Source organism: Oncorhynchus mykiss, chromosome 10 (genome assembly GCF_013265735.2).
Source record: "Oncorhynchus mykiss isolate Arlee chromosome 10, USDA_OmykA_1.1, whole genome shotgun sequence".
In the NCBI taxonomy this organism is placed as follows: Eukaryota; Metazoa; Chordata; class Actinopteri; order Salmoniformes; family Salmonidae; genus Oncorhynchus; species Oncorhynchus mykiss.
Window position 1 is genome coordinate 9,430,176 of NC_048574.1, and position 16,360 is coordinate 9,446,535.

General features: G+C 41.6%; 1 protein-coding gene across 1 annotated transcript in view; it reads right to left on the reverse strand.

Annotated features, from left to right (window-relative positions):
• Nucleotides 1-15,578, reverse strand: part of LOC110533391 (alpha-1A adrenergic receptor) — a 15,971-nt gene extending 393 nt beyond the window's left edge. The window contains exons 1-2 of the mRNA XM_021617538.2: nucleotides 14,337-15,578; nucleotides 1-1,030 (exon numbers count right to left, since the gene is read on the reverse strand). The exon at nucleotides 1-1,030 is cut by the window's left edge and continues 393 nt beyond it. Of these exons, the coding sequence (XP_021473213.2) occupies nucleotides 489-1,030; nucleotides 14,337-15,294 (1,500 nt within the window). The 5' untranslated portion in view covers nucleotides 15,295-15,578 and the 3' untranslated portion in view covers nucleotides 1-488. The remainder of the gene's footprint in view (nucleotides 1,031-14,336) is intronic.
• Between the last annotated feature and the right edge of the window lie 782 nt (nucleotides 15,579-16,360).

Here is a 16,360-nt window from a genome sequence, read left to right on the forward strand (position 1 = left end):
TTAAATGTCAGGAATTGTGAAAAACTGAGCTGAAATGTATTTGGCTACGGCTTCAACTGTATGTATATCTGTTGAAAATGCAGAGCAGTGCAACCCAGGTCAAAACGTCAGTACAGTTGGTCCCTTTTTCATGGAGTCTTTCAAGGGCCTAGTTAGTATGTGCCAGAGCTGCACACATTGTGTTTTGTGCAGTAGCAGAAGACTTCAATGTTCTGTCTAAAATTGTCCAAAAGTCCTATTGACGATGACATTTGGAGGACATGGAACTAGAAGCAACCAGATTCTTAGTAAGAAATACTCAGGGAAACATTGTGATGTGGACATCTTCAATCCATACTGCTACAGTAGTTAGGCTGCTGTCCATATTGCATTTAGACATTTACAATGATCCAATGTATAGTGTCTCTAAAAAAAAAGTCTCATGCCAGCATTAGTACAGACTATCAAACGATATTGTCCAGGCTTATGACTGGTGCCCCACACAGTCATTACATAATTGTGTCAGGTGTTGCCCTGATTGAGCCATGCTCCACCTCTCCATTCCTACTCTGTCCATTGGCATGAACTGACTCCCTGGCCAGGGGAGAGACCAGGTGGACTCTGTTATTTCTGCTGGTGCTCTGGTAGACAGCCCCAGGGAGGGCTCTCATCTGGCCAGTGAAAGGGCTCCCAGGCAGAGACGTGCAGGGGGATGGGGAGTTGAGGTCAAACCCAGGCTCTAGGCGAGAGCCAGTCCCTTTGCTGACACAGTGAGGGCTGGGGTTGACGGAGGACAGGGTCTGCTGACTTCCGTTCAGGTAGGAGGTATTGGTGGAGCCCAGGCGAGAGGAACGTTGGTTGTAGTAGGCCCTCGAACCCTTCTGCTTCTTCTTCTGATGGCAGCGGCACTTGAGGATACGGATGAAGGCCTGCTTGAACTCTCGGCTGTAGCAGGGGTAGATGATGGGGTTCAGGCAGCTGTTGAAGTAGCCCAGCCAGAAGATCACCTTGAAGAACGTCTCCGAGGGACGCAGGTTGGCGTTGAACGACCCTGAGAGAGTACATGGTGAAAATAGGTTATCAATTGAGAGATATTATCGGAAAAACTAATGTTATTATGCATTACTTTTTTTTTAATGACACATGACTTTACATTTGAGAAATGATTACGCTGTGCTATGTACTGTTGTGGTGGATGTATCCAGAGACAATAATGTAAATGAGGAACCATCTCTTCAATCCATTCATTTTGATGATCAATAGATGGCAGTATTCAATAGAACCTCACAGAAAGCCAACGTACCAGCAGCTATCCACCGGCATTCTCCTCTCACTCCGCACCGCTGATCGAGAGAGACGGAGAAAGGTGAAATATAAGCTTGCTTTCACCTTCCCAGACCTTTCAGATCAATGATCAGCAACGAAGGAGATGCGATGAGAAAACGTTTTAGGGAGTGCAGGGTGGGGGTCTTTATTCAACTCTTTAGTACAGACAAATTGTCTGTCTGCTGGTATTTTTGAAGCGTCCTATTTTTTTCCGATGGAGATTGGTGGGTGGACATTGGAGATTGGTGGGTCTCCAACGCTTACATTGATGGCTACACAGTGATTCCAATGACTACCATCTTGGTGCTGATTCTATTGTCTTGGCTGTTTCCTGTTTCGGATTGTCTTAGATGGAGAAAGATAAGGGTGACTCACTGACGGCACTCATCATTACTGTACTATGGTCTCCTTCACCACTGAGGTCAACTCTACCGACCTCACATCAGCCTTCACCGATTCTAAATAAGCTACTAAACCTTGAATGTTAAAACAATAAAAGCTGTAAAAACTGCAAATGTGGAAAAAGTTAAAGATAAGGCAGGATTTACAAGCAATCTCACATTCAATAAAGAAATCATTACAGTAAGCAATGCCACTACTGCGCTGGCACGAGATAGCATCAGTTTCAGAGAAGCACTTTCTGGAGTTTTATCTTTATCTTTACTGTCTCCAGCTCATAAACAAAGGTCACAGAGATCCGTCATCATTCCAAAGCCTTCCTAATTTTACAGGCGAACTAATCCCAGAGGCTTTCACTGCTGGGAGTCCACTGTTTTACTGCCCTTGCACTCCTCCCCTGTTGAACATCACATCCCCTTTTTTGGCCTTTTTGGACTCAGCATTGTGGGTACTCATCCACTTTGGTATGTCCTGCCACAGAAACCCTGGCTGTCACGTTATTGGATGAAAACCTGAAGAGAAAGATGTGGCATTCCATCCTGGTTCTCTCTTTAGACTCTGGGATGGAGAGATGTTTAACAAGAGTTATTACTGTGTTTTCTCACAATAGAACCATGGCTCTTAGAAACATCTAATTCAAGGACACATTTGTAATTTCTCAGCCTGGCCTGAGGAGAGACTGTGGTTACACTGTAGTCCTTTCCTGCAGTTAAATAACCTAGTGTCCCCATGGGTGTAATGTTATCAATAAAAACAATAATATTTTTTTATTTTTTTAAACGCCAGACATCTGGTGTTTCTACGTCAAACGGTTTTGTTATATGCCAGTCTTCTGTGATGAATATCAAGTGTAATATTGGGATGCAAACTCAAAATTGAATACATTTCAACTCTATTTCTGACATGGTACAGGTGTCTTATTTTTTTAAGCCCTTAACTATGAATATTTTTTTAATTTAACCTTTATTTAACCTTAATTTAACTAGGCAAGTCAGTTAAGAACAAATTCTTATTATCAACAACGGCCTATCCCGGCCAAACCCTGACCCGGAGAACGCTGGGCCAATTGTGCGCCTCCCTATGGGACTCCCAATCATGGCCAGTTGCGATACAGCCTGGAATTGAACCAGGGCCTGTAGTGAAGCCTCTAGCACTGAGATGCCTTCGACTGCTGCACCAATCAGGAGCCCAAATGAGTGTGAGGTGAAAACCTTTGTTTCAAAGTATATTTGTTTCAAACCAAGAAACACACTGTGTGACCCTAATTTAGTCCACTGCAGTAATTAATGATGTGCTTCTGGCTGGGTTTGTTTTCCAGTAAAACGTGTGTACAGTTCTCCAGCACAGTTCCATACACTGTAACCTCCTCAGCCCCGAACCTCCCTAGTCACATGAAGCCAACAACCCACTATTCCGGGATTGGTGTCAATTCCATTTAAATTCTGAAAGTACACTGAAATTCCAATTCCAATTCTCTTCAATGCTTTTCAATGAGGGAAATTTGGAATTCGACTTTCGAATTGACTAGAATTTAAATAGAATTAACCCTGCACTATGTTCTGATAGTTCTCACTTGAGAATATTTAGGATGCTCCTCCGTGCCGTGCAACTGTGGAATCCAGGGCAACAAATCACAGCTCTCTGCCCAATTTCTCTGTCCACAGTCTATCTAACCCAGTGATTTAATCACTAATTCACCACTTAATCTACTGGCAACGTCTTTCACACATCCAGAAACCAGATGCTTCCGGCTTTCTTATCTACTAATTGACCGAGTCCTTCTCGACGGCTGCTTAACGCTGGCTGACTATCGAGCCAAACAAAGGAAGGTAGTTGATGTTGCTCTACAGACGGAGTAAACAACAAAGCAAGGACTGGTGGAATACATTAGACTCTAAAGAGAGACGGCAGTTAAATGTACAGTGCCTGTATGAGGTCTTTAGGGGCGGCAGGTAGCCTAGTGGTTGGAGCGTTGGAAGGTTGCAAGATCGAATCCCCGAGCTGACAAGGTACAAATCTGTCGTTCTGCCCCTGAACAAGGCAGTTAACCCACTGTTCCTAGGCCGTCATTGAAAATAAGAATTTGTTCTTAACTGACTTGCCTAGTTAAATAAAGGTTCAAAAAATGCAGTGCCCTGTGAGGCTGCAGGCTTTCAACACATCTCCTGGCTTCACCCTGAGTGCTGCTAACAGCATGTTCGAGGAACGGGGAGGAGAACTCAGGATAAAATGCAGCAAACACCTCAATCCATTGACTATAGATTCAACCAGGAGCAGATAGTGTGTACAGGGAGGGGTTTATCTTTTGTTCTGGTTTTGGTTTCTTTTCTAAGACACACTTGACTATGATAGAGTAGGCTATGAATGACCCTGAGATCTACCTGGGAACTAAATACCCTCGGACCCCTCCTCACACACCTACGAATGGACGAAAGCATGGAGTCAAAGATCTTGTCCAAAGCCATATTTAAAGAGGGCCTAAGAGGTATGCTAGTCAGTGGGGCCCTACCGTATGAAGGCCCTGGCGTTCCAACTGCATTACTCTAGAACAGGTATTCACAAACTAGGGTACGTGCAATGCTGTCGGGGGTACGCCAAATAAAAATGTGATTCACATTTAAAAAATAAAAATAATACAATTTGGGTGAGTTTTTTTCCTCTCGCCTGAGTAGCCTTGTTTCACTGCCAAAACATGTCAAATACAGGTAGCCTAGTCGAATAATTTAAGTCCAATCACATTAACCGTTATTCTCTCGCGGGAAACATTTACGAACGAAACATGACAATTTGAAAAATAAGACGGGGAGTTTTTTGAGCGAGAATTAAGACGACTTTCGAGTAGTAAGACGTAGAAGTATAAAAGCAACAGATACCTTTAATAAGAAGGGGCTAGAAGAGTCTTATATGGTGAGCTACCGAGTGGCTGGGGCAGGCAAGCCCCATACTATTGTGGAGGACTTAATTATTCCTGCTGCCGCGGATATGGGCTGGGACAATGCTGGGGGAAAAGGCCAAAAAAACTAATCAGACAATGTCTTCAACAAACAACACAACGCATCAGTGACATGGCAAAAGGTGTTTTGAAACAATTACTGCTGCGAAATACAAGTCAGTGAATTATATGAAAAATTGGGCGTGCAAAATTATTCAGCCCCTTTACTTTCAGTGCAGCAAACTCTCTCCAGAAGTTCAGTGAGGATCTCTGAATGATCCAATGTTGACCTAAATGACTAATGATGATAAATACAATCCACCTGTGTGTAATCAAGTCTCCGTATAAATGCACCTGCACTGTGATAGTCTCAGAGGTCCGTTAAAAGCGCAGAGAGCATCATGAAGAACAAGGAACACACCAGGCAGGTCCGAGATACTGTTGTGAAGAAGTTTAAAGCCGGATTTTGATACAAAAATATTTCCCAAGCTTTAAACATCCCAAGGAGCACTGTGCAAGCGATAATATTGAAATGGAAGGAGTATCAGACCACTGCAAATCTACCAAGACCTGGCCGTCCCTCTAAACTTTCAGCTCATACAAGGAGAAGACTGATCAGAGATGCAGCCAAGAGGCCCATGATCACTCTGGATGAACTGCAGAGATCTACAGCTGAGGTGGGAGACTCTGTCCATAGGACAACAATCAGTTGTATATTGCACAAATCTGGCCTTTATGGAAGAGTGGCAAGAAGAAAGCCATTTCTTAAAGATATCCATAAAAAGTGTCGTTTAAAGTTTGCCACAAGCCACCTGGGAGACACACCAAACATGTGGAAGAAGGTGCTCTGGTCAGATGAAACCAAAATTGAACTTTTTGGCAACAATGCAAAACGTTATGTTTGGCGTAAAAGCAACACAGCTGAACACACCATCCCCACTGTCAAACATGGTGGTGGCAGCATCATGGTTTGGGCCTGCTTTTCTTCAGCAGGGACAGGGAAGATGGTTAAAATTGATGGGAAGATGGATGGCGCCAAATACAGGACCATTCTGGAAGAAAACCTGATGGAGTCTGCAAAAGACCTGAGACTGGGACGGAGATTTGTCTTCCAACAAGACAATGATCCAAAACATAAAGCAAAATCTACAATGGAATGGTTCAAAAATAAACATATCCAGGTGTTAGAATGGCCAAGTCAAAGTCCAGACCTGAATCCAATCGAGAATCTGTGGAAAGAACTGAAAACTGCTGTTCACAAATGCTCTCCATCCAACCTCAGTGAGCTCGAGCTGTTTTGCAAGGAGGAATGGGAAAACATTTCAGTCTCTCGATGTGCAAAACTGATAGAGACATACCCCAAGCGACTTACAGCTGTAATCGCAGCAAAAGGTGGCGCTACAAAGTATTAACTTAAGGGGGCTGAATAATTTTGCACGCCCAATTTTTCAGTTTTTGATTTGTTAAAAAAAGTTTGAAATATCCAATAAATGTCGTTCCACTTCATGATTGTGTCCCACTTGTTGTTGATTCTTCACAAAAAAATACAGTTTTATATCTTTATGTTTGAAGCCTGAAATGTGGCAAAAGGTCGCAAAGTTCAAGGGGGCGGAATACTTTTGCAAGGCACTGTATCTATACTGAAGGCGCAAAGCCATGACAGGGAGACATAGTGGAGTGGTAACGCACGTGCAAGCAGTTGCTCCAAACGCAACATGGGTACACTGCAGCATCCACCGAGAGGTTCTTGCTGCCAAGGGAATGCCTGACAGCTTGAAAGATGTTTTGGACACTACAGTGAAAATGGTTAACTTTGTTAAAGCAAGGCCCCTGAACTCTCGTGTATTTTCTGCATTATGCAATGATAGGCCAGTTGTGTGAGAAACTATCTGGGTGATGTTTTTTTCTCACCTGAATGATCTGAATCTAGGATTACAGGAACTCCCTGCAACTATATTCAATGTGGAATATTGTCTGCATTAACAAGGACAACACACAGGTCTTTCCATCATAGCCTCATAGCTTTAAATATGATTTTTTGTGTGCAAATGAACTCAAGCTTACGGACAATGTCAAATGTGATATAGCGAAGCACCTGAGTGAGTTGGGTGTGCAATTCCGCAGGTACTTTCCCGAAACAGGCAACACAAACAACTGGATTCGTTATCTCTTTCATGCCCTGCCTCTAGTCCACTTACCGATATCTGAACAAGAGAGCCTCATCGAAATTGCAACAAGCGGTTCTGTGAAAATTGAATTTAAATCAGAAGCCACTGCCAGATTTCTGGATAGGGCTGCGTTAAGAGTAGCCTGCCTTGGCAAATCGCGCTGTTAGGACACTGATGCCCTTTGCAACCATGTACCTATTTGAGAGTGGATTCTCGGCCCTCACTAGCATGAAAACTAAATACAGGCACAGACTGTGTGTAGAAGTTATTTAAGACTGAGACTCTCTCCAATACAACCCAACATGGCATTGTTATATTTATCCTTTCAAGCACACCCTTCTCATTAACCTGTGGTGAGTTATTCACAGTTTTTTGATGAACCGATAAGCTTTTATATGTAAGATGGCTAAATAAAGAGCAAACATTTTTATTATTATTTGTGCCCTGGTCCTATAAGAGCTCTTTGTCACTTCCCACGAGCCGGGTTGTAACAAAAACTCACACTCATTCTTCTGTTGAATAAATGTATCGTATAGTGTGTGTGTGGCAGGCTTACAATGATGGCAAAAAAACAACATTTGAGAGTACAGTTGGAGGCTGAATGTTTGAAGGTGTACGGGACTATACAACGTTTGGGAACCACTGATCTAGAAGCATAAGGGACCCATCACCATTATATCACGCTCAAATTAAAAAAAGAACCCTTATTGAACCCTTTTTTCTAAGAGATTATATATTCAACTTGTAACCTTGACAAAACAGTAAATATTGGTTACATAACATGGAAAGCGACAATCGAAGAGCAATATCTTTAGTATGTTATATTTCGGTTCATCTGGTGAGTTTGGTGATGAAAAAAGCAAAAAACTCTCAACTTCTATCCTGATTACCATCATCTGTGTTTGTTTGAACAGATGTTGTTTCCTGTTTTCCCCACAAAATGATCCTTCTATTGTTCACCACCTCCGCATGAGGACAAGGTGTAAGATACAGGCATACTAGATCACAGAGCACCATTGTTTGTGGTAATTACATTATGTTGGGTGATACAAACAAAACATGCCTTCGTTGGGTCAGTGCAGACAGCTTGAGAATTGCATAGTTTATACTGGCAGTGAAAAGTGGCGCTATCGTCAAACACAATCTGCAAAAGCTTTCAAAGAGATTATTTAAAATCCTGCCAGTTGCAATAGTCTGTCGAATGTGGACACCAAGAATATTTGACAAAGCTATTTTGATCCAATTTGTCTGAGAGAATGGCTACACAGTAGGTTAACGACTAAAAACATATGAGTGAGTGCTTTGTAAGGACCCAATCATTTCCAAATGAAAACACCATATATGCCAATTATTACAGTTTATATCTTGGGTTTTATTGCAGAATTGAGATAATACCTAATCTCAATCTCCATACCTCAAGTAAATAAGAATTGAATATAATGTTCTGTAGATTATATATATATTCACTGATATACTGGTAGTCTGAAAGCATTGTGAGGGCAGAGAAAGCAAAGACGGAGCTATTCAGGGCTTATTGTTGCTCCCAGAATACATAACACATGTATCAAACATTCTATTCCAAAACTCCGATAGGAGGGGCAAATTACAACCAGCGTCAGGAAAGCTATAATCCTTCAAACCAATGACATTTTTATTATCTTAAAATGTCCCTGAGCCTCTCGGGGGGAGGGTCCAACAGGGTTCCTATAGCGTATGGTACACACAAAGACACGGACAAAACGGCAGACTAATTAGGTTACTACCCAAAGGCATTGTCTTAATTTTGCAACATCAATTTACTCTGTGTGAATCTTCACTGGCTGTCACCACCTCTACACATTGCTTCCACTTCCATGGTGTGGCCAGGCTAGGTGACTGCTGCGCCTCAATGCATATACGTCTCCGTCTCTGTCACCCACACAGCCTTATGGTCCATATTGCACCCCAGATGAGGCCTCAGGAAACTAAAGGGAGCCTCGATTGGACATTAACACTGGGTAATGTCAGCAGTTCCAAATAACCTACTTATCGCCACAACACTGACCATTTCTGTCATCTCAAGCACGGTGGGGACTGATCAATATCAAGCTTGAAAAAGGAGAATTCAGGATTTATTTATGTGATGAACAAACTGGTTTATTAAAAACACAAAATAATGAGTATAATCAACAATTGGTCATATTTGATGTGTTTTGTAGCTATAGTCTCCTGCCTAGTGCTATTGATATTTTTGTAGCTATTTATATAGTCTCCTGCCTAGTGATATAGGGCTATTGATGTGTTTTGTAGCTATTTATATAGACTCCTGCCTAGTGATATAGGGCTATTGATGTGTTTTTGTAGCGATTTATATAGTCTCCTGCCTGGTGATATAGGGCTATTGATGTGTTTTGTAGCTATTTATATAGACTCCTGCCTAGTGATATAGGGCTATTGATGTGTTTTTGTAGCGATTTATATAGTCTCCTGCCTAGTGATATAGGGCTATTGATGTTTTTTGTAGCTATAGTCTCCTGCCTAGGGATATAGGGCTATTGATGTGTTTTGTAGCTATTTATATAGACTCCTGCCTAGTGATATAGGGCTATTGATGTGTTTTTGTAGCTATTTATATAGTCTCCTGCCTAGTGCTATAGGGCTATTGATGTTTTTTGTAGCTATAGTCTCCTGCCTAGGGATATAGGGCTATTGATGTGTTTTGTAGCTATAGTCTCCTGCCTAGTGATATAGGGCTATTGATGTGTTTTGTAGCTATAGTCTCCTGCCTAGGGATATAGGGCTATTGATGTGTTTTGTAGCTATAGTCTCCTGCCTAGTGATATAGGGCTATTGATGTGTTTTGTAGCTATAGTCTCCTGCCTAGGGATATAGGGCTATTGATGTGTGTTGTAGCTATAGTCTCCTGCCTAGGGATATAGGGCTATTGATGTGTTTTGTAGCTATAGTCTCCTGCCTAGTGATATAGGGCTATTGATGTGTTTTGTAGCTATAGTCTCCTGCCTGGTGATATAGGGCTATTGATGTGTTTTGTAGCTATAGTCTCCTGCCTAGTGCTATTGATATTTTTTGTAGCTATTTATATAGACTCCTGCCTAGTGCTATTGATGTGTTTTTGTAGCTATTTATATAGTCTCCTGCCTGGTGATATAGGGCTATTGATGTGTTTTGTAGCTATAGTCTCCTGCCTGGTGATATAGGGCTATTGATGTGTTTTTGTAGCTATTTATATAGTCTCCTGCCTGGTGATATAGGGCTATTGATGTGTTTTTGTAGCTATAGTCTCCTGCCTGGTGATATAGGGCTATTGATGTGTTTTTGTAGCTATTTATATAGTCTCCTGCCTAGTGGTATAGGGCTATTGATGTGTTTTTGTAGCTATTTATATAGTCTCCTGCCTGGTGATATAGGGCTATTGATGTGTTTTGTAGCTATAGTCTCCTGCCTAGTGGTATAGGGCTATTGATATTTTTTGTAGCTATTTATATAGACTCCTGCCTAGGGATATAGGGCTATTGATGTGTTTTGTAGCTATAGTCTCCTGCCTAGTGATATTGATATTTTTTGTAGCTATTTATATAGACTCCTGCCTAGTGATATAGGGCTATTGATGTGTTTTGTAGCTATAGTCTCCTGCCTAGTGATATTGATATTTTTTGTAGCTATTTATATAGTCTCCTGCCTGGTGACATAGGTCTATTGATGTGTTTTGTAGCTATTTATATAGACTCCTGCCTAGTGATATAGGTCTATTGATGTGTTTTGTAGCTATTTATATAGTCTCCTGCCTGGTGACATAGGTCTATTGATGTGTTTTGTAGCTATTTATATAGACTCCTGCCTGGTGACATAGGTCTATTGATGTGTTTTGTAGCTATTTATATAGACTCCTGCCTAGTGACATAGGTCTATTGATGTGTTTTGTAGCTATTTATATAGACTCCTGCCTAGTGATATAGGGCTATTGATGTGTTTTGTAGCTATTTATATAGACTCCTGCCTAGTGACATAGGTCTATTGATGTGTTTTGTAGCTATTTATATAGTCTCCTGCCTAGTGACATAGGTCTATTGATGTGTTTTGTAGCTATTTATATAGACTCCTGCCTAGTGCTATTGATATTTTTTGTAGCTATTTATATAGACTCCTGCCTGGTGATATAGGGCTATTGATGTTTTTTTGTAGCTATAGTCTCCTGCCTGGTGATATAGGGCTATTGATGTTTTTTTTGTAGCTATTTATATAGTCTCCTGCCTAGTGATATAGGGCTATTGATGTTTTTTGTAGCTATAGTCTCCTGCCTGGTGATATAGGGCTATTGATGTGTTTTTGTAGCTATTTATATAGTCTCCTGTCTAGTGCTATTGATGTGTTTTTGTAGCTATTTATATAGTCTCCTGCCTGGTGATATAGGGCTATTGATGTGTTTTGTAGCTATTTATATAGTCTCCTGCCTGGTGATATAGGGCTATTGATGTGTTTTGTAGCTATAGTCTCCTGCCTAGGGATATTGATATTTTTTGTAGCTATTTATATAGACTCCTGCCTAGTGATATAGGGCTATTGATGTTTTTTTGTAGCTATAGTCTCCTGCCTGGTGATATAGGGCTATTGATGTTTTTTTTGTAGCTATTTATATAGTCTCCTGCCTAGTGATATAGGGCTATTGATGTTTTTTGTAGCTATAGTCTCCTGCCTGGTGATATAGGGCTATTGATGTGTTTTGTAGCTATAGTCTCCTGCCTAGTGATATAGGGCTATTGATGTGTTTTTGTAGCTATTTATATAGTCTCCTGCCTAGTGATATAGGGCTATTGATGTGTTTTTGTAGCTATTTATATAGTCTCCTGCCTGGTGATATAGTGCTATTGATGTGTTTTTGTAGCTATTTATATAGTCTCCTGCCTAGGGATATAGGGCTATTGATGTGTTTTTGTAGCTATAGTCTCCTGCCTAGTGATATAGGGCTATTGATGTGTTTTTGTAGCTATTTATATAGTCTCCTGCCTAGGGATATAGGGCTATTGATGTGTTTTTGTAGCTATTTATATAGTCTCCTGCCTGGTTCTATAGGGCTATTGATGTGTTTTTGTAGCTATAGTCTCCTGCCTAGTGATATAGGGCTATTGATGTTTTTTGTAGCTATAGTCTCCTGCCTAGGGATATAGGGCTATTGATGTTTTTTTGTAGCTATAGTCTCCTGCCTAGTGATATAGGGCTATTGATGTTTTTTTGTAGCTATTTATATAGTCTCCTGCCTAGGGATATAGGGCTATTGATGTTTTTTGTAGCTATAGTCTCCTGCCTAGTGATATAGGGCTATTGATGTTTTTTTGTAGCTATTTATATAGTCTCCTGCCTAGGGATGTAGGGCTATTGATGCTTTTTGAAGCTATAGTCTCCTGCCTAGTGCTATTGATATTTTTTGTAGCTATTTATATAGACTCCTGCCTGGTGATATAGGGCTATTGATGTTTTTTTGTAGCTATTTATATAGTCTCCTGCCTAGGGATATAGGGCTATTGATGTTTTTTGTAGCTATAGTCTCCTGCCTAGGGATATAGGGCTATTGATGCTTTTTGAAGCTATAGTCTCCTGCCTGGTGATATAGGGCTATTGATGTGTTTTTGTAGCTATTTATATAGTCTCCTGCCTAGTGGTATAGGGCTATTGATGTTTTTGCTTTAGTGCTTTATTTGTAATCAAATTAGGTTTTGCTGAAGCAGCAGCTATTCATCCGGCGGTCATCACAAAAACATAAAACATGACGAGTAGCAGAAACTCTCATGCACCGATAGACAAGAACAGTCACACACATGTAAAATACAATATATACAAACAGTACAACTAAAGGATAATGTATGTGTAGATTGTGTGTTTTAGAATGTGACAGTGTGTCTGGTTGTGTGTATGTATGTCATTTCTTTACAAAATGTAAATTAAAAATTGCCCGTTTCTGGTGCCACTGACTAGAAAATATGCTCTATACTGTTGGCATACTGTATGTGAAAAAAAATGATTATGTGTGTGTGTGTGTGTGTGTGTGTGTGTGTCAGAGAGAGGGAGAGAGGGAGGGAGAAAGTGTTTTTGTCTGTGTGTATATCTGCTTGAGTGCTTAAGTGTTTATACAGTGCATTCGGGAAAGTACTCAGACCCCTTGACTTTTTCCACATTTTGTTAGGTTACAGCTTTTTTCTAAAATGGATTCAAATTCATTTTTTTCCTCGACAATGTACACACAATACTCCATAACGACAGAGTGAAAACAGATTGTGAATTTATTTGCTAATTTACAACATAAAATGTAAAAAATAACTTATTTAGGTATTCAGACCCTTTGCTATGAGACTCGAAATTGAGCTCAGTTGCATTCTGTTTCCATTGATCATCCCTGAGATGTATCTACAACTTGATTGGAGTCCACCTGTCGTAAATTGAATTGATTGGACATGATTTGGAAAGGCACAAACCTGACTATATAAGGTCCCACAGTTGACAGGGTATGTCAAAGCAAAACAAAACTATGAGGTCGAAGGAATTGAGCTCAGAGACAGGATTGTGTCGAGGCACAGATCTGGAAAAGGGTACCAAACCATTTCTGCAGCATTGAAGGTCCCAAAGAACACAGTGGCCTCCATCATTTTTAAATGGAAGAAGTTTGGAACCACCAAGACTCTTCCTAGAGCTGGCTGCTCGGCCAAACTGAGCAATCTGGGGAGAAGGGCCTTGGTCAGAGAGGTGACCAAGAACCCGATGGTCACTCTAACAAAGCTCCAGAGTTCCTCTGTGGACAACGACCCTAAGCACACAGCCATGATAACACAGGAGTGGCTTCAGGACAAGTCTCTGAATGTCCTTGAGGGGCTCAGCCAGAGCCCAGACTTGAACCTGATCGAACATCTCTGGAGAGACCTGAAAATAGCTGTGCAGCGACGCTCCCCATCCAACCTGACAGAGCCTGAGAGGATCTGCAGAGAAGAATGGGAGAAACTCCCCAAATACAGGTGTGCCAAGCTTGTAGTGTCGTACACAAGAGGACTGACTCTATGCTGTCATCGCTGCCAAAGGTGCTTCAACAAAATACTGAGGAAAGGGTCTGAATACTTACGTAAATGTCATATTTCAGGTTAAAAAAAATGTTTGCCAACATTTCTAAAAACCTGTTTTTGCTTTGTCATTATAGGGTATTGTTTGTAGATTGATGAGGGGAAAAAACATTGAATCCATTTTAGAACAAGGCTGTAATGTAATAAAATGTGGAAAAAGTCACGGGGTCTGAATACTTTCCAAATGCGCTGTATACTTGCATTGGAGGACACTAGCAGAGAATAGGCTGTTCGGTTAGATGCTGTCCTGTCATGTCACACACACACACGCACGCAAACATACGCACACGTTCAAGGTTTATTTGAAAAACAACATGTATGCGTGCAGTGTCATATCTATCTAACAGGTATGTGGATCAATTTAACCCAATAGAACTAGTGAGAAATTGGGACACAAGTTTGCAACAAAAAAAAAAAATCCAAACCTACCGATGGGCAGCACGAGGAAGAATGGCAGCCAGCAGAGAATAAACATGCCTACCACCACACCCAGAGTTTTAGCAGCTTTCTTCTCTCGGGAGAACTTGAGCAGTTTCACCGTTAGTGTGCTCCGCGCCTGGCCTTTGCCCGTGACGCAGTATTCTTGCAGCTGTGCGTTTTTGCAGTGGATCCTGAGCGTGAGCTCATTCGAGTCCATGCGTTCTTTCATGACCCCCGCCTCCAAGTTCTTAGTCGTCCGTTTGGCAACTACATAAACCTGGCAGTACATGCACAGGATGACAGCCAGAGGTATGTAAAATGAACCCAGGGAGGAGAAGAGTGCGTAAAAGGGCTCTTCGGTGATGGGGCAAACGGTGTCATCATTTGAGGGTGGTTGTTTCCACCCTAGTAGAGGTCCGATGGAGATGACAGTGGCGAGAACCCACACACCGAGCATGGCCAAAATGGCTCTTTTCTCCGTTACTATACAGGGGTACTGCAGTGGGTAGCGCACGCCTATATAACGGTCTATGGATATTACGCACAGGCTCATGATGGAGGCCGTGCAACATAACACGTCCACTGCTGCCCAGATGTCACAGAAGATCCTCCCGAATACCCAGTAGTCGAGAATCTCCAGTGTTGCGGACACGGGCAGAACTGTGGTACCCAGTAACAGGTCTGCAATTGCTAGGTTGATAATGAAATAGTTCGTTGGGATACGCAGGTGTCTGTTGCACACAACGGAAAGTATTACGAGTATGTTGCCCACGATTGCGAACAAAATGAAAGCGCCCAGAACCATACCAACGGACACGGCTCGGGTAAGGTCCAGAGGATTCGTGTCTGTGTAATTCGCTGTGGTCAAATTTGACTTATTTGCAGACAACGGTCCTGGTGTCTCTGCGTACAGCTCAGAGGACCCGTTACTCCAGAAGTTGGCATCATTAGCAGTATCAAAACTCATGTTGATGACCCAGTTCCTCCATACCAGATAAGTGTAAATCCATGGATCAACACAGACACATTGTTAATTTTGTTAAATCACCAGTATTCTTCATTTCAAGTGGTTTTGGAAATTAAAACAATTACTAAGAATGAGCGCAAAACTGATCGAAAAAGCGCGTTTGACCTTCTATGGTGTGGTTCCATAATCCCCTGATGTTTCCCGGAAAATTTAAATTTCATAACACAAGATTATATCACTTTAACCAGCTGCTGCAGTCGTCGTGACTGTCGCCTCTCACTCCGTTCCCTCCTCTCTACTCTGCAGCGTTGCCACCGTGGTGATACAAGCTGTCTAAACGCAGCAACACCACCAACTGACCCCTCCCGCATCCATGTTCACAATATACAACCTTTCCCCTTTATTCACTGACCTAAACATAATGGCACTGGAAGTCATCTGACAACGCCCTCACAAAATTGTTTCCAGGACTTACCAATACGGGAATCCTGAAACTGAGAAGCACATGGCTATATCAACCAATAATTTAAATCACAGGCATATGCAATAGCATGTGCCATCAACACGCCAATTATTATATGATCTATCTATGGTGCTTTCAAGACAAGTGGGAGGTCGGAGATTTCCAAGTTCCCAGTTGTTTTGAATGCTGCATTAAAACTCTACGCAGTATGTGTCAAGGCCAGCGCAACAACAACAATAAATTGTTGCATTGCTATAGTAAGGACTACAAATCAAATCACTAACCTGAAGGCCTACTGGTGATTACACATATGATATACAGTGAGTGTACAAAACATTAGGAAGACCTTCCTAATATTGAGTTGCACCCTATTTTACCCTACCTTACTTACTTACTTACTTACAAGGTGTTGAAAGCGTTCCACAGGGATGCTGGCCCATATTGTCTCCAAATGCTTCCCACAGTTGTGTGAAGTTGGCTGGATGTCCTTTGGGTGGTGGACCATTTTTAACACACATACAAACTGTTGAGCGTTAAAAATACAGCGGTTCTTGACACAAACCATTGCGCCTGTCACCTACTATCATACCCTGTGCAAAGGCA